This window comes from Columba livia, chromosome 3, assembly GCF_036013475.1.
Source record: "Columba livia isolate bColLiv1 breed racing homer chromosome 3, bColLiv1.pat.W.v2, whole genome shotgun sequence".
In the NCBI taxonomy this organism is placed as follows: domain Eukaryota; kingdom Metazoa; phylum Chordata; class Aves; order Columbiformes; family Columbidae; genus Columba; species Columba livia.
The window spans coordinates 119,116,309-119,134,734 of NC_088604.1; the positions used below are offsets into that span (position 1 = coordinate 119,116,309).

The 18,426-nt window shown below is 43.9% G+C and overlaps 1 protein-coding gene across 11 annotated transcripts in view; it reads right to left on the minus strand.

The window, feature by feature from the left end:
* The window catches only part of LOC110362494 (uncharacterized), a 480,683-nt gene that overhangs the window by 8,601 nt on the left and 453,656 nt on the right, over positions 1-18,426 (minus strand). For 5 of the 11 annotated variants that reach the window (XM_065059403.1, XM_065059406.1, XM_065059405.1 and 2 more), the window contains 5 exons: positions 10,071-10,149; positions 6,574-6,765; positions 5,737-5,835; positions 4,251-4,300; positions 3,688-3,754 (listed from right to left, as the gene is read on the minus strand). In XM_065059403.1, the coding sequence (XP_064915475.1) occupies positions 10,111-10,149 (39 nt within the window). In that variant the 3' untranslated portion in view covers positions 3,688-3,754; positions 4,251-4,300; positions 5,737-5,835; positions 6,574-6,765; positions 10,071-10,110. Of the gene's footprint in view, positions 1-3,687; positions 3,755-4,250; positions 4,301-5,736; positions 5,836-6,573; positions 6,766-10,070; positions 10,150-18,426 lie in introns of those variants that run through there. The other 6 variants (XM_065059411.1, XM_065059408.1, XM_065059412.1 and 3 more) reach the window with 3 other exon arrangements.

Sequence of the window (18,426 nt, forward strand, 5' to 3'; positions counted from 1 at the left end):
CAGTAATAAACACCTTCACATTTAATACATTCCGCATTCAGCCTGCAGAAACTCCCTTACAGAGATGGCCTAGAAGAGCTAAGGGATTTAAAAACTAGGATGCTACAATTATGCGGTGCTAACGACATTGGCATAAAAACCATCAGGGGCTCTTCAGCTGGGAAACGGAAACACAGAACTGGTGCCCACCTTTAGATAGTCAGAATTTTAGCCTCTCTACAAAGACCTGGCAAAACGTGAGTTGTCACCATGAAACCAATAGCTGCCTTTTATATTCTTATCCTAACTTTACTGAAGCTAAAGTCAGAAGTTATTCAGCACCCCAAAAACTACAGGGGGTGCAGCTCTCATGCCTTGGATACACTTACATTTAGCTTGGTTCACTTCCAAAGGCCAGGGTACAAGAAGGTATTTAAGCACCTGTATAACTTCAACACACTTTTAAGTGCTGCACTGAACTTTGGCAAAAGTAGGGGAAAATAAATTCTGCTAAAGCACCACTTAATTTCTTTCAAATCTGATTTTTTGGGAATCTCGAATGCAATGCATCACTGCAAAATATTTCCTTCCTCATGGAGAATATTTTAATATTAAGCCAGATATTTTTATATTTCCACAAATTAAATGCACCGTGGCTGAAGGTTTGACAGAAGCTTTAATTTGCACATAAAAAGGTAGAACGATTTCAGTTTTGACAGCATAAGCGTTTGATTTGTTAATAAAGGCAATTCTTTCTCATTTGTGAACACATTCCCCAAATAAGACAATGCAGTTTGTAACTAAAAAAATAAAACAACACACCTCATCTTCCCGATGTGGAGAATAAACTTTTGATCCAAAGTTATTAAAGAAATTCAAATTTTGTAAAAATAAAAGAATGAAACTTTCACGTTCAAGCTTTAGTACTAGCAGAACAAGAATCAGGAAGATGCATGTTCCTGCTGCACTCTCTATGCCTATTGTTATTAATGTAACCTATCTTCTGTATATTTGGATGAAGTTCATTGCTAGAAAGTACCTGCGAAAAGCTGCAGCAGTTTTGGGGTGGGGATGAGAAAACCGAGTGTCTGGGAATGGTGCTGGTGAAAATAAACACACATTTTCCCTGCAATGGTCAAACTGCAATCTAAGAATATGAAGCCTTTGGATTCTTGTGATGAAACACAAGCACCACACAGTTTGTAATCCAAGATTTAAGGCAGGGAAGCAGAGGCCAGGCTGTCAGACTCACCTCCTATGGGCCCATGTTCTCCTTTTCTCCTGAGGACGGCAGAGGAGAGAGCTGGAGCTGGAAACAGGTTGAGCAGAGCCAGCCTGAGGGATTTCTGATCTCAGATCAAACACATTTCTCAAAACTTTTCCCCAGGTGACAGCCAAATGCTGCACAGAAGCAAAGCTGAAAGTACCCGGGACCTGTTTCAGTCTATAAAAGGGTGGAGAAGCCCCCGCACGCGCGTCTGCCAAGTTCTCGGCTTTTACAAGCTCGGTAAGTCCTCTGCCCGGGCACCACAAGTTGACTAAAGCTTCTCAAGGAGCGGAGGAACGTGTGAAAATGGTGCGAGGTACAAAACAGCCAGTGCTGTTCCTGACCCAGAGCTCCACCAGAGCTCCTGGGTCTGGCTGGTGACCGCAGTGGTGACCGTGCCTGACCACAGAATCCCAGAATGTCAGGGGTTGGAAGCGACCTCGAAAGCTCATCCAGTCTAATTTCCCCGCCGGAGCAGGAACAGCCAGATGAGGTTACACAGGAAGGTGTCCAGGCGGGCTGGAATGTCTGCACAGAAGGAGACTCCACAACCTCCCTGGGCAACCTGGGCCAGGCTCTGCCACCCTCACCAGGAACAAGTTTCTTCTCATATTTAAGTGGAACCTCCTGTGTTCCAGTTTGAACCCATTACCCCTTATCCTACCATTGGTTGTCACTGAGAAGAGCCTGGCTCCATCCTCCTGACACTCACCCTTTATATATTTCTATACATTAACGAGGTCACCCCTCAGTCTCCTCTTGTCCAGCTCCAGAGCCCCAGCTCCTCAGCCTTTCCTCACACGGGAGATGCTCCACTCCCTTCGGCATCTTTGTTGCCCTGCGCTGGACTCTCTGCAGCAGTTCCCTGTCCTGCTGGAACTGAGGGGAGATACATCATCTCAGCCGCACTCACCTCAAGACTCTTCCTGGACAGCTGCTGTTGAGAGCCTATGTCACCGAGCGATGCCACTTACCGATGACCGGCAGCAGCACACCCTGCTATAGCACTAACTAAGCCCGTGACACAGCCTGCTTTCAGTATTTTACTCTATTGCACATGGTATTTTGCAGCGATGCTACGTACTGTGCTCTGAGGCTCACTGCTTCATAGTCCTTCCATTTAATAACAAAGTCTCTTGATTTTTTTTTAAACTTCTAAGCTTTTACTGGAGCAAGTCAAGCAGTTCATTATTGAAAGACGTTTTTGTTTTCCAAACAGTATCCCCTCATGCTTTTCTTTGCTTGCATCTCACCACAGTTGCCTCCTAATCCAGTGTTGGTGAAACAAGGCTGAAGGTATTTTGATCATGTTTTCACACTTGTGATGTACAGTTGCCTTGTCTCCTTCCACTTTCCTTCTGACTACGCTCTGCTTCACAAATGCAGCCATCTGTCACAACATCTCATTTTTTTGTATCGACACCTGAGTAATCAGAGCCCTTTTTTCTTTATTTTTTTTGAATAGAGCAACTGTTTCCAGCTCCAATACACAGGCTTAGAACAGGCACGGCACATCCCATTTAAAGAAAAGCAGCAGAAGTGAGAGGCCACTGGTATTACTGTTATAAAATATTTAGGGTGAGATGAGAGAAAAATAAAAACATCCCACATTTTCAGCGAGATGGTCACAAATCATTTCCAGCACTTCTGTCCCTTCACATTGGTTTACTTACAGCCCCAGGAATGGTCACATCTGACCACAGTTCTTTTAAGATCGCAACTCACAATACCAGCAAAGTCACGCACCAATCAAGCCCTGCTTTTTTTCTTCAATTGGGAAAGGAAGTATTTTTATATATTGTGTGCATTAAATATAAAAACATTGATGGCAAAGTGGTGGCCCCAAAATTTCAGGAGAGTCTTACCACACATGGCCATATGGCCGAAGTTGCATCCTAAGAGCTTTTTCCTGGCCTTGTCTTAAAGGACATCTTTCAGCCTTACTTTCTCTTGCTACCACTCACCTTTCCCATGCTAGAAATAAATCTGACAATGCTAACTTGTCCTCCACACATCTGATCCTACCCTGAACTCTTGAAATAAAAGACGGTCACCACCCCGCAGACCAACTGACCTGAAACACCGCACACAGATCCATGAGCAACGGAGCAACGGCGCCAAAGGCAGCTCGCAAATCACGCACTCCGGGCAATGGGACAACTGGCAGAAAGACAAAAGCCAACGACTGGCTCTACCTTCAACAGGCTCCTCAGCTGACAGCGCTGCAGGCTGTTGCTGAAGTGTATCCACATCAGCCAAACCCGCTGCTTCTTGTTGCAGCCCTTGAAAGCAGAAGGAACTGGGGCAGCCAAGGTGGGGACGGTGCTGCGAGCCAGGAGAACCGTTTCGTACCAGCTCAACAAATGCCCAAGGACAGAGAGGCAGAAGCAGGCGTGGGGACAAGGGACAGATGTCAAAGGGCTGCCCTGAATGCACCCTACCTGGCCAGGCCCTTCGGGTCGCGCAGCACGTTCGGTCAGGAAGCAATTTGGTCAATTGCTGCAGCACCTGAAATACAGACACAAATTCTCAGGCACAAAACCAATGCCCCATCATTCAAATTGTCACAAATGACAGATGCCAACAGTATGATTTTTGCTGTCAATATCAATTTGGAACGCGCTATTGATAACGTGCCAGTACAGTTCAATAACGTTTGACTGAACCCGCACTGAAATCCCTGTATTTTAGCCTGTTTAAAACAGACTTTTCCAAGAGACTGTCTCGAGGTGCGGGCGGGCGCTCGGGGCAGCTGTGCCACATCAGCTCAGCGTCTCTTTGCTTTGGTGGGTCAGCAAATGGATTGTGTGACACTGCAAGCAGCCTCCTCCCTGTGTGAGCGGTTGGCAGGGGCCCCAGTGTTCTTTTTGGATGGATTTACGTTGCACGGAGATGCCAAAGGAGAGGCAAGAAGTTCGACATACCCAATCTAGACCCCACTGGGACCTGAATGCAGACCCAGAGCCAAGCTGGGACGAGCTGGGCCTGTTTTTGTGAGACATACCTGGTTTTCGAGACGCAGCCACCTGGAAGATGCCCTTCTTCATTTTCATCCTGAAAAGAGAGATGGAGCAGTTAATGGGGCAAGAGAAAGACCATGAAATAAGAAGCTGTGTAAAAAGTTTCTTTGCAAATAACAGTTTAACACCACTAAGAAGTTAGGTTGAAACGGCTTCAAAGTCTAAAATTAGTTACATTTTAAACTAACAGCATATGCTTTTATTGTCTCTGATCTAAAATATAATCCCAGGAGGCTGCGAAAAGCATGCAAATTACGGAAAGCTAATTTGCTCCAACAGCGACACCTCCCATGTAGTTGGGAGGTCTATTAGACCTAGTGTACTCTCCATTATTTGCATATTAATAGCACCTGCTGAAATACTTTGGGATTCACTTTTCTTGCCAGCAGAGGGACAAAACAAACAAATTTTAAAAATCACATAAAATTCCTTTCATACAGATTTGATGAACAATAAACTATTTAGACAGTGCTAAGAATGCCAAATGAGCGAGGGGCAATGGGGTAGGAGTGCAGATGCCATCTGTGATTTTCAGAGAAACTGGACTGCACGTTTGCTTGGAAAAAAAAAATCCCAAACCAAAAATCAAACAACAAAAAGCCCTCTCTGGAAAGTGCTGGGTAATTTGAAATCACTCACTTGGCTCGAGTTTGTAGAATGGAAAAGTTTAACTAAAGAAATCCAGACACTGCAGGGAAAAAAACCCAACTAAAACACACAACAAAAAACCCTACACATCCACAAGCACCAAAAGCAGAACCCCCCAAAGTGGACCGTGATTAAAAATCTACAAAACCCCAGGCTTTGATATTAGCCAGGCCTGCAAGGCCTAGTCCCCTGCACATAAACCAAAAAATAAATTAAAACCAGCTACAGCCTGAGATTTACTTAACCAGCCAACTTCCAATCTCTGCTCATGACCACTGCTTCCCCCTCTGGCCCCCTAACTATAAAATAAGCCCCTTGTATATTCCTATAGCTCATCTTCTTCAGGGTGAGGGCGAAAGCAGCTTCCTTTCCACGGTAGCAAATGGAAAAACTCCGTTTTGAGCGCCCGCAGGCTGGATGTGAACACGTACGTCTGTCTGTCTGAGCGGTTCTGGGCAGCTCCCCGCTACCTCTTTTTCCAAACCAAAATAGCCATTGCTATTCCTAAAGAAGCACCAGCTGTGTGCTCGTATTCCCTTCAAGAGTTACAAGGGGTCTATATTTCTCCCTGCGTTTTAAACCCACTGCTTTAATTCTGATTATGCACCCTATTCTAAATAGGCACTGAAAGGCCCGCTAGAGTTATTTACTGCTGCTGCGCTGAATTTCCGTAGCGTTTTAACTGCCTTCATGTTCCCAAAATGAAGAAGGCAATTGACTTTAAGTTAAAATGACTAAATTGTTCTCCACGTACTAAAAAAAGTAGTGAAAGAGCATTTCGTGTAGGACAAGCGAGCACGGAAATGAGATGCTCTGAGCAACCTGGAGGGGGGATCCAGAGTCTGTCCTGAGCCAGGGCAGGTTCGGCCACCGTCCTGTGGAACCCCGCGGCCACCTTCTCCATCCGCGTGTTGTGTGAGCCTGTGGGAGGGGAATGGAGAGAAAAAGGGACTGTTACTGGGCAATATATTATTATTGGCCCCTTCTCTCAGGGCTCAACACGTCTTTGGGCTCTGCGCAGCCAAAGGAGGCCTATGAAAACTTGCTCGGTGTCAATTGTAATTAATGAAGGAGGCCATCAAACATTCCAGCAATGGGAACCCCTGAAATGCTACAGACAGGCAACTCCCACCATGGCTGTCAACAAATGTTAGTTCTCATTAACGTCTATGTAACTCTTAAATGCTGCAACAAGGGTAGCTACTCGTATTAGCTGGTCGCTAAGTAGTAATAAGTGGTAGAGCAAGTTGAAGTTGCAGGATGGGAAGCAGATGCAGACCAGAGGATGCAGCTCTGAGCTTACGATCACTGGTGGTGATAATTTTTAGCATATTTTTGCATAGTCAAGAACCTCTAAATAGCTGGAAGGGAAAAGGGGCTATCAGAAGGGTTCCTGGGAGGCTTCAGGGGTTCGGGGCACTGAGGAGCAAAGCTGTCTCGTTATGTTTAAGATACTGTTACTGTCTGTTGTGTACACGGCTAAAACCTCCCCATGCTAACACAGCGTCGCCCCAGCCCTTTAGTAAAGTGTTCTTCCAAACACAAAGAGCCATGTATTTGTAATGACAGCAATAAAAATAATAATAAAAAAAACCCACCCTGAAAAGCAAAAACCCAAGCCATTACCTATTATAACAAATTGAATTGGATGTTCCTTACCTGAAATTTCATGAGCAATTAGCAAACAGAATTATCCACAAATGCATGTATGGCCTATTATCCTTGTAGCAATTTAAGCAGCCACAACATTACAAGCTTGCAGTTTGCTGTCTAGCAGCCTCCAAACCACAACTCTTTCTTCTTTTTTCTCAATATGAAGTTCATGGCAGCCAGTGTTTTACCACCTGCACACTGGGGGAGAAAAAAAGAGGAGGAAGAGGATCAATATATACATTATCTTTATATTCAGCAAGAGTATGTTGCAGAGTGGGGAGCTGTGATGTGTGTGTTTGTGTTGTCTGTGAAAGGATCCTTAGTGGCGCTGCAGCTGGAGAAATAATGGAAGAGCAGGGACTGTCTTCAGTGGCAAACTTTCATCTGCTAAGTTACAATTATGTCGTAGGAAATGATACCACAGACGGCGACTAATTTGTGAATCCCAGGAAAGGCAGATCCCTGATTCTCCATCAGGGCTGCAGAACCTGATCTATAAAAATTTGGGCCTCAGCAGGAGGTTGTGTGTGAGCGTGATTTGCATTTCAATTCTTAGTCCACCACAGCCTTTAAATCTTCCTGCTGCACTATCACAATGGAAATTTTTGTTCTCAGTGTGCTCAAAATACATATTAAAAAATCAAAAATCCTGGTACAATGGAAGTCAGTTGTTAATGGGAAAGAATGTGGCATTTATGCTCAAACTGTTTCACAAAACACCATTGCATCAGAGTCTTTCATCATCTTATGGGGGATCAAGTCCCCTGACATCATCTTCAGGGACATCATGTGGTGCTTGTCACTATCATTCCACTTGCACAAACACCACAGCCCTTTCAGCTTTCATCTGCCCAGAACTTGGAATATGTTACATTATTTAGTTTTTGTAAGAAGCTTTTCTGTATGAAGAAATCACAACAAATAAAAGCCATTTTCCTGAAGAAGCGAGCTTGCGAGTGATGGTTCAGGGAATTTCGGGCAGGCCCCCTCTCCTGCCGTCCTTCCTGCCGACTGATGGCACAGGGCCAGCTGGTCCCACATACACAGCACTGCCAATGATGGCATGATGCTCACATTATTCCCCAAAAAAACCTTTATGGGTCAGACTACGAACCTCATATACGTGCTGGAGATGAGTTATTCATAGTAACGAGAGGACTTCCCAGTACCGCCACTCAAGCAGGGAGATAAATGTGCAGGGAGAGGTAAAAAAACCTACTCCTGACTCCTTGAGCCAAGGAAATGTTCCACGTCCAACGCTCACAGGCTCTTAACCCCGTGTCAGCAAAGCCAGGTCTTTGTGCCCTTCCTGTGTGTTTGAGAAGCCAAGTGAGCCGAGCTCTTTGAGAGGCAGCCAGGGCGCAGAGCTGCCCATGGGCCACAGAAGATGATTATTAACGTTCTGGCAGAGCTCAGATGCCTCTCCTCGCTGCATACGGAGCCAGGTTTTATCCTGAAGAGCTCCATACAACTATGAATTCAAAGGTACATTTATTTTGGCATTTTGGTAAGTGTTTTCCTATGTGTAGAATTTTATTGCCACTTACTCAGATATGGTTAAACTCAGCAACCCTTTCCAGGGACACGTTCTCCAGCTGATTGAATTTCCAGGCTCCAAACCTCAGAGCCCAAGCAAAGGGTACAGGAGTTTGTCTACCAGCAAGAGGAGAATATCAAACATGTGCTTCCAGGTTTCTGCTGTTCTTGGAGTTGATAGGAGTTTTCTATTGACTTCAGCAGATAAAGGCTTAATAAAGGACATTTTTTTCTACCCATCCGATAAAGTCTCTTTCATTCCCTAATTTGCCATGTTGTTACCCAGCGATTTCTTTTACCGCTCAGCGGTCCATGCTGGCGTTTGCAAGATTCCAGCACTTTTGCGGGGAATTTTCCTGCAGCTGCTCCCCTACGACAAACGGAAAGCAATCCCCACCCTGAAGGTTACGGCTTGTCTTGAAACTCTCAGTGAAGTGTGTTGTTCCATACGGAACAGGCCAAGCTTTGGAGATGTTCCTTCTATATTTGAGTACCTGGGGTCTGATTCTACGATACAACAAGACACGGACTGTCTCTGAGGTTCCTGACCCGGGACATCCCAAACAAACACTTTTGAAAATGTTTGCTTTCATTCCACCGAGCATCTGAGGGCCAGATCAGAGTATTTCAGATTGAAAAAAGAAGTCTGGTCCTGAACTTTGTGCTAAAAGTAAATAAAGAAAAAATCCTCACGCAAATGCAGGATGAAGAATTTTCCTTTCTTTAAGGACTCTTCCTTGTTGCGAGCACAGAGAGCAGTCAGAAGTACAGATCTTACCAACTGTTCTTCAGCTTAACATCTCTGGCATTCAAAACATACAACTTCTGTGTTTGTACTACATTTCCCTAAGAGCTTACATCTAGGCCAAACAGACAGCATTCTGCAAAGGTCTTCTAAAATAAGCTTATTTAAAAGAGCAAGGTCAATGCCCAACATATGTCAGATTCTGCGAGTCGAAATCAAAGAGCTAGAAGCAAATGGAATATGTCAGAACTCAGTGGTTTTCCATGCCAGGCTCTTTTACCAAGTTCACATTTCTGCTGCCAAAACCGGTATCAATCCCATCATGTGGACTTCAGCTTAGGAAAAGTGCCTAAAAAAATCCCAACGTCTGTACACAGGCTACTTAGCTCAATAAATAAAACTAACAAATAGATAAATGTGTTTATCTGGACATGCTATTTATTGCCACTGTAACTCTATTTTTCTTTTAATGGGACACACACTGGTTCCATTCTTCAGCCTAGGCTCTATTAAAATCAGATTCAAGACATTAGTAATGTAGTTAATTCCATTTATAATTTGTCCATCAAGAGAAAAGCGAACATTAAAATAGAAAAAAAACACATAAATGGGATTTAAGAATTAAAAAAAAATCCTGCTCCATTTTGATCTTTGCAAAAGAGGGCATTTTTAAATAAAAACTGAAAACTTTTTCCTCTGTTCTGACAAAGTAACTCTGCCTGGTCTTTTAAACCTTATCTTGTGCAATGATATTTGTGATTTCAATTAAAATATGCTATTGTCACTTCAGCCTCTCTCTCTGGTATTTTAAATTGATCCTAATGGCTTTGCCTTAAGTGATTTGTGTCCCATAGTGAATCCCTGTCACTCACAGCACCTCCCACTATTGCCCTCCCGAATAATCACTCCCAGATAATCACTTCTTCCCCCTTCTCCCAACATTATTGCTCGCTTCCCCTCTGACTCTGCATGCTGGTACAGTCTGCAAAATATTTGCTCTTTAACATCTTTGACATATGGCTTGTTGCTCCGGAACACACCAGTCAGGGATTTAAAAGAAGGATAAAAGCTGCATGGAAAAGGCCAAACCGATGGCTCCACAGGTAGGTTTGTATCGGGTTTGTATCCCTCCAGGGCCTGTTTGCCAGGCTGCAAAATGGAGGGTGAGGAAAGAGCAAAGAGGAGGGGGCTGTGCCCGAAACCGCTCTGGCATCGCACTCACCGTTCAGGCGCTTCCGCAGCCCAGGTCCACTCGCTGCTTCCTAACAGAGCCCTGCGGATGGAGACGGTCTGAGGTGAACCTGTTTGAGAAAGCAAAATTGTCACTGGAGACCTTCCACCACCGAGATGCCATCAGCATCTGAGGGCTTTGGGTGACGCTGCCCTGGCTACCGTCCCACAGCACCGCATCCCTCCCACGCAGCAGCACACGAGGATGCAGGGGAACCATCGGCTTTCCGCTTCCCTTCTCCTTCGCCTTTCATGGATCTCATTATTAATTGAAGAATCATTTAGTTTGCATAATTGTCCTCTGCCATACATAATTCCAACCTTTCTCTTTAAATTGGCTTATTAAACTAAATACAGCCTTTTGGTTTTGTGACTCCATCTATCAAAGCTTCTAGATGGACAGTCAGTGTGATGTGAAGAACAAAACCAAACTGATAACATTAGGAAGCGTCTCTTTATGTACATTTATGAGATCTACCACCAGGTGACTCCAGTCTAAAATAGCCGTATTTTCATAAACAAAACGCTATTTCTTTCCTACACCCTGAGCATCATCATAACACCCCTCTCTGTAAGATTCAGCACTCCGAAAAAAAAACACGTGTTACACAAATAACCCTCTTACTTAAGATATGAACTATTTCCTTTTGAATAGCACATGCAATTTTATTAAAGAGATTCAGGAATTTCCAGATCTGTTCCTGTCTAATCAGACCTGATTAATTCAAATCAAACTGCAAACCTCAGTTTTATTTTGCTTTAAAAACTCAAGATCAACAACAAATCAGCAGTATGTAGATATCACAGCGGCAGTTAACATGGAAAGCCTACAGACACTGCGTCTCATAGAGTCAAATGGATATGATTAAACATTTGGAATCATTTATTAATATTTTATATATTCAAATATAGACAGAGCAGACAGGACTGGTTAGGGGGATGCTCTTCACAGGGGACTTTATTATCCTTATGCCTAAGAACAGAAGATCCAGCTCAGGTGTCAAAGGGTGTTTCTTCAAAATAGAAAAATTATTAACAAATAATCGGGTTATGTGGGAGGGTTTTTAACACAGAACTGCACTAAACCATGCAATGATCTACACAGATAATCAATGTGTTTGTGCGATACTGAGCACAGCAGAATAAATACAAGGAGATAAAATAAAATTAAATAAAGCAATCTCGCAAATGCAAGATTGCAAATGCAAAATAGGGAGCCATGCAAGAAGTATTTCAGACATTTACTGAGCCGTTCTTTCTGTGTAAGGCGTACTCAGATAGGCTCCCAGACCTGACCAGTTTAATCCATGTCAGACTGGGGAGACAGAGGGTCAGGAGGTTGAGCATGGATTTGGGCACTTGGCACAGCTGTTTTCCTTAGGTGCAATACACTTGTCACTGGTGGTGGCACTTTGCATTTGCTGTATGGCAGCATATGTGCTTGCCACATTTGGGACCCATTATATCTCTTTCCCTCCAGCCACTTCCCTTCCCTTCCTATTAGCTGCATGTCCATACGTTCTTCCATACCCTTCTGCTACATTGCAATGCCAGCTCTCTGCCCCCTCTGCTTGCTCTGCTCACCAGACATACAGCCTGTACTCTGTACGAGCTTCCCATACCACAACCATCTGTAGATGGGGCAGATTTCTTACACGTTACTGAATTTATATACATATACGCACATACATACACACGTACAGACATGTTCTATAAGGAATCATATCTATTTCACCACTGAAACACCTGTCCAGAAATATTTTTGCTACCAGGGAGAACACATGCAGATAAAGAAAAGTTAAAGAATAGCTGAGGAAATCTTCCAAAACAGCATGTAAATCCAAACTAAAAGCTAAGGTAAAAAAGGGGAGGGGATGGACTATACATTCACATTTAAGCCTCTGCAATTAACACCATAGTTACTACAACAGCACAGACCAATTAGTATACATTGATATTAGTATACTGGCTTGCAAATAAAACAGCATCTGACTGCATGTCCAAAAGAAGTAGTTAAATGTTTCCGCTTGCTTTGTACCCACAGTTGCACACACAGGACTGGCTGCAGACTCATTTTTGCCCAGGTTGGGTCATTGATGTTCATGTTTCATTTTGAGGGGCTGCACTGCCAGCCTCCTAACTCCAAATACACAATATTTCCTACCAGGGTGCTGGGACACTCTCGGGTCTGGACAGCTGAGCTTGCCCAGGCAAGTCCTCAGTTAAGCAGAGCCTAAGCCCAGCAGAGGCTGTTTCTGGTGCTCTCCAGAGCTGTGGGTGTGCAGCCAATAAAGGAACATTGAGCTTCAGACAAAGGACTTTTGCAGTCTTTTAAAGAACAACATTAAAAATGTAGGAGCTTCAGATTCACATTTTCATTAACTCTGAACTATGTCCTTGATGACCAGTGTTCAGGTAAGGCCAGATCTCCCCCTCAAAACCAGAACCATGCAGGGTTTTGGGACTTCACACCTGAATGCCCAGACGCGAGCCGGTCCGGTAGACAGGCCCCATGGGAAATGCAGATCCATATTCAGCTTTTTCTTTCCACAGATACGAGCAAGTTAAAAAGAAAAATTTCAGTTCATAACAAACCTCCAAACTCTAATTAAACAGGATTTAAAAAACAAGAAAACCACAACTACTCAGCTTTGGTCCACTTCTGTTTTCATTAAAATTACCTTCAAGTATTTTCTAAAAATCTCAACCCAAGGAAGCAATCACAAAAACCCATTAGGGTTATTTTTACACAATGGTGAGGACACTGAATTACCTTCCTGATGTAGCTCCTGTCTAGGTAAACGGCACAGCCAGACCTCGATCTGCATGTCCTACATGCCAAGCCTGCTGTTTCTAAATGCTCCTCCAAGGCAGCGGTTGGGAAGATGCTGTTACAGCCATGGCCTGTTGGGCTTTTGTCTTCAGCAACACCATTTCTCTCGGCAGCTGCTCTCAGCAGCTCCATCACTCACCTGAAAACCATCTCCATCAGCAACAGGTCAGGCCAGCAAAAATCCCTCCTTTACTTGCAGGCTCCTTAAGTATCAGTGACAGAGTGTGAATCGCCTCTGGCTTTCTCTGCAGCTCCCATTCCATTAATGAATGGTATTATATGTAATTGCTGCTGATAACTAAATCCTTTCATAAGTCATGATGCTTTTGGACATGTCCCTCCATCCTCCCACCCCTCCTTACACAAGACACGGGGAAAAGGCTTGGGAAGAAGGCCAAAAAATCAGGGAAATTTTGGTCTTCTCTTTGAGGCAACCATCTGTGAATCAGCGTGGGAAATCAGTTTGCTCACTTTTGGATGCACAGTTTTGAGGCAGTTGACTGGAGAGAGAGAGAGAGAGAGACAGTTTGCAGATCAACAAGAGACTGTTTTTTCACTGGTACCTGTTTCTAATACAAGTGACATGAAGGAAAATTCATAGCTGGGACAGGAGAGGGCAGGAGACTGGAAAACGCCTGGCTGTTTTAATGTAAATAGTTACACTACGCACATACATTTCATGCCATCTCACTGCCCTTAATGAATGCTGGGAATGTTAAGGAGGTAGGAGGCCCCTCTAAGCACTGAGATGTCCACAGCTTCCAGCAATGCTCCTAAAACATGTTGTCAGCAACATTTTTAGGGACATGGTTTAGTGCTAGTTAGGTTATGGTCAGACTTTATGATGCCGAGGGTCTCTTCTAACCGGAATGATTCTACAATTCTATGTGACGATCTTTTTAATCATGTCCATCCTTGGCAGAACAGATGATAAACAGGGGTGACAAGGTCCCCGGGGGCTGTGCAGGTCCCACTCGAGTGGGATTTGGGCAAGGATGCTTTGCTCCTGGGAAGCATGTTGCATTCCATTTTCAACACAGAAAGGTTCTGCACTTAGGTGGATTTTGTTCAGTAGCCCCCCAGCCGTGTCATTAAGCAGCCCTTCAGGGACCAAACTTTGCAATCTCCTCGCTGAGGAGCCTGGTACTAAAGCTACAACCTGCAATGTGGGTCAAGGTTTTATCGGCCATCAAAATCAGAAGGGAAAAAGCACTTGTAGTACGTGAGCGGCCAACTCAACTGCTCGTAGAAAGGAGTTGATTCGGGCTGCCAATATTGGCTCCTACACAGATAATAAACTAGACTGGCCTTTCTCTTGACATCACACTTCAATCAAAAACTTTCTCGCAAAATGTCACTTTCAAAGTTGCAGCTTTAAAAAAAAAAAGTCTTTATAAAAAATTCATGGCCACAATGATCTGATAATGCAGCTTTCTGATACCAGCAGATGTTTTGTCTAACATGTTCCCTGAAGCTGTACTCTGTGCCTTCATATCTTTCATTTCCAGTTGCTATCTGCTGACTGTGGGATGTCATGTACGTACCCTATAGCGATGCGCAGCAATTCGCATCTAACACCGCCGTGCGTAATGAGCTTCACAAGATGCTTGTCGCAATAACTCCGCACTTCCCCAACCATATGGAACACAACACTCCAAAGCCCACAGACACTTTTTTTTATTACAGTTCAGATCCTTAAAACATAATCTGTGTGATGTCTAGTGAATGTACGTGAAGAGCTGCTGAAAACAAAGTTAACACTTGTTCACATCATCTGTTACAAATGTCCAATTTGGGACAATAAATTTCCTCGGAACCTGTTCTTTTGCTGACTCGTTGCTTTATCTTTTTTCTCTTTCTCTCACGTCGTTTTTTTTATGAACTATGCATATGTATTAAATGGGATTTGTTGTCCCTAGATACCAATTTGCATAAAGTGCAAGCCATCATTGGTTGGAGAGAAGCAAATTACTTCTCCAGCAAGATCACACTTCTTTTTCTATTTTTTCTTTTTTTTTTCTTTCTTTTTTTTTTTTTTAATTTGCACAAACCGCAGGCAGAGGCTGTTAACAGCACTTAGCCAGATATGCAAAGTATCACTTTGCTCAAAAGCGGCTTGATCAATGAACAAAAACAAAAAAAGGAAGAAAGGGAAGGTATTATTCGGTTAAGTGCAATGCAGAAATGACCCAAGACTGAAGCAGCCAACCCGGCCATTCACCTGTAACTCAACCTGCCTGATTCCCAGGAAAACATGCTTCAAGCGTGGCTTGGGACTCAGGACACAAAGCAAACACCTTGGCTGAGCAGAGCCTCCCGGAACCACCAGCCCCATTTTCCAGGTGTGTATCAGAAGTCCCAAGCGTGTTTGCTGCTTGTACGTGTCGCTCAGCTCCCCCACGAAGCCTTTCTTGCTCGTTCACATCCCTGCACATTTACTCACGCTGGGTGCCTTCTGAAGGGCTGTGTAAAGAAATGAATTCTCTCCCAGAAGCGGGGACGTTCTCCTCTGACTTCCCTGGCCGCGGAGCTGCTCCGTGGGGTGGCAGCTGCCACCCTCACAGGCTTTGGACAATTACAATCTGCCTTTTTTCCGTATGTTCCTCATTGTGCACACCTGTGACATGTTGGCAAGAGCCTCGACCATAGCAACGTGACAGATTCCCAGGTTCAGACAGACACCCTGGGTGAGCCCTCTACTTTTGGGGAGGAAGAGAGATAAGCGAGGGAAAAATTACAGTGAGGGGATTTTACAAGCGCTTCAAGAAACAGTTTATCTAAGACAAACTGCTGCACAGGATGATGTACAAACTCAGCAGCCCACTACTAAAAGGATCTGCAAGCCCTGAACCAGGCTCAGTTAAAAAGTGTGGGATATTTAATTCACTAAAGGGAACAAATTAGCAAGGACACTGAGCTGTGAGGTTTCCAGCTGGGTCTGAAGTTCTCATGAATTCAGTGCTTGGACACTGTTTGAGATGTCGGGGAGAAGGAGACCTCTCTAAACTTAACCTCTTATTCTGCTGAGCTCTCTAAAAACGACTACAAGATCTGACTCTTGCTAAACATTCTCTCAGAATGTAATCCCAAATCCAGCAGTACCATGTGCTTGGATTATTTTATATCTCAATTTAAAGGACCGACAATACACTCTTAAGAATGGTGCCTGGGATCACACTGACCATTAGTAATTGACTGCAGATATAGGACAATTAATCTAGGCCATTAATCTGGATGCTGAGATGCCTTTCGGGGAGCTGTGGGTGCCAAAAGAACAAGCTAGGACCCAGGGTGTGTAAATTCTCAAGGGTTAGCTTTAGCATCTATCCAGAGATACACAAATAGCCACAGATTTTATGCTGTGTGATGATTTGAAGGTGGAAAAAATAGTTTCCGTCTGCAGAAATATTGGCAACTTCTTGCGGCTTTTGCAAAAAGGCAAAAATCCCACAATTTCACACGTCTCTCTTATTAACATATGCTGCTTTGTTTTCCGTATTTATATTTGCCACATTTAAAAGGAATAAAATGGAATTTAAAAGAAGATACTCCCAAATGACAACAAAAGCACAAAGAAGTCATGCAAAGATTACGAGAAAAACTCGCAAGAGGGAATTAAGCGCCGCCTTTGAGAACTGGGCTCTTTTGTAACCAAGGGCGCTCTCGTTCACCAACAGAATCACTGCAGGACCATGTGAAACCACGTTTGGGACGCTTACCCTCAGATGGAGAGAAGCACGGGGACCTCGTCTCCCTAAATTTGCTGGCTTAAGAGACAAGAAGGATCAAGAACCTTCTCTCTCAGGCTTCTCTCACTTGAAAATGCTCACCTGGCAGCACTGAGGTGCCTCCATGCAGGTGCATCTGCAGCCCGGTGCCTCTGGAGGCAGACGCAGCCCAAGAAATATATTGCTAAAGCTCAACCGTATGCAGCATATGAGACCCAACTGTACAGTAGGTGCTAGATAACATGCAATCATGGCCTCCCACTGCAGCAAATTCTACATAAACCCAGGCCTTTGAAAGAGAAGGAGTAAAAAAAATGTGTTTTTCTCATTCCTTATCTGTAGCTACTCCATTTTACCCAAGGCTGGCTATTAGCTCAGCTGGTGATGTCACTTACTTCACTGGAACCTGTTATCATGACAGATTTCTCCCAGGATTTTCTATTTTGTTAGGTCTGCGCTTTGTGCTATGTTGTATTTCATTCCACTAGATAAAGGGTTAAGTAATTCGTGTTTTACCCATATAGACTAAGTTATACTCCCTGTGGGTTGCTGGCTTCCCATTGGCTAGAATGATGACCTTGGAAACAGACAAAAATGATGCATTGTTGCAATAAATATTATAGTGTGCACCTGTTTCTAATTAAGTCTGCCAAACAATTTCAGAGATACAGAAAAGAGAAATGTGTTGGCTTCTGATCGGGTGTTCTTTGCTGTTTGATCTGGATTATTCAGCCCCCCACATGACCTCACCTTCTTGGTTCTTGTTTCTCTTTTTTTCAGGCTTGTAGAAAGTGCAAGATTGAAAGAAGTCTTCTCAAAGAGGAACATCCCTGCCTAAGATGAGTTTTAACTAAAAACCTGAAAATCAATTCATACACCAAGGCTCAAAGTAGTTTATGGCAGGATACCTCAGACATCTCCAGTATGGCTCGTGTCATAGGGCTCTTACAGTCTTCTATGCTCTTCTCTCTTTTAAATTTCAGAGTTTAAAACAATCTCTAGCTATTAGCAATCAGGATCAGGCTGGAGGGTTTTGCAACTGGACTTCAACATGTTGGGGAAATAGCGCAGGAAGGATTTTCCTGCCAACGCTCAGCAAAGAAATGCAACCGGAGCAATGCTTTCGGGCAGGTATGGATTCACAAGAGAAGATTGAAGGCTGACAGACAGGTCGTGGTTTGCAGTTCGGCATCACACTTTTCACTCGCTATATTGATTCGCAAGTTGATCTCCCACTCAAAGTGTTTCTTGGTGAAACGAGAGTTTTGTTTCTTGCACATCTACCCACCCAAGCTGTGCGCAGTTTCCATAGATTCAATGCCTACTCTGTGATCTTGCTCTATGGATAAATGCAAACGTATGTGGAGAACACTGAGTTTTTCATATAATAAGAAATAAATAAGTGAAGAATTATTAATAGCTCCATTTTCTAAATGGGGACTGGAAGCCAAAGCTCAGCCAACACCGCTGGCTGTCAATGACAGAAACAGCCCTGTCCCTTCGGTCCCTATGGGGTCCCTTTTCTCACGCTGGCATAAGCATCTGTGCATCTGTATTTTGGAACTGACTGAGGAACTTATCCATCTGAAAACTAATCCAGGGAGAGAAAAAAAGAGAGTTTTTATTTCAGCCACATCAACTTCCTGAGTTCAGTTTACACACAGCCTGAGAAGATGGAACGGAACAGCGAGGACACAGGGAGCACAAGGCAATATTTTTGGATGGAATGGCGTGAAATCACAGAAGAAACACATAGTGACATCAAGAAGAAAGAGTAGGTCTCCAGA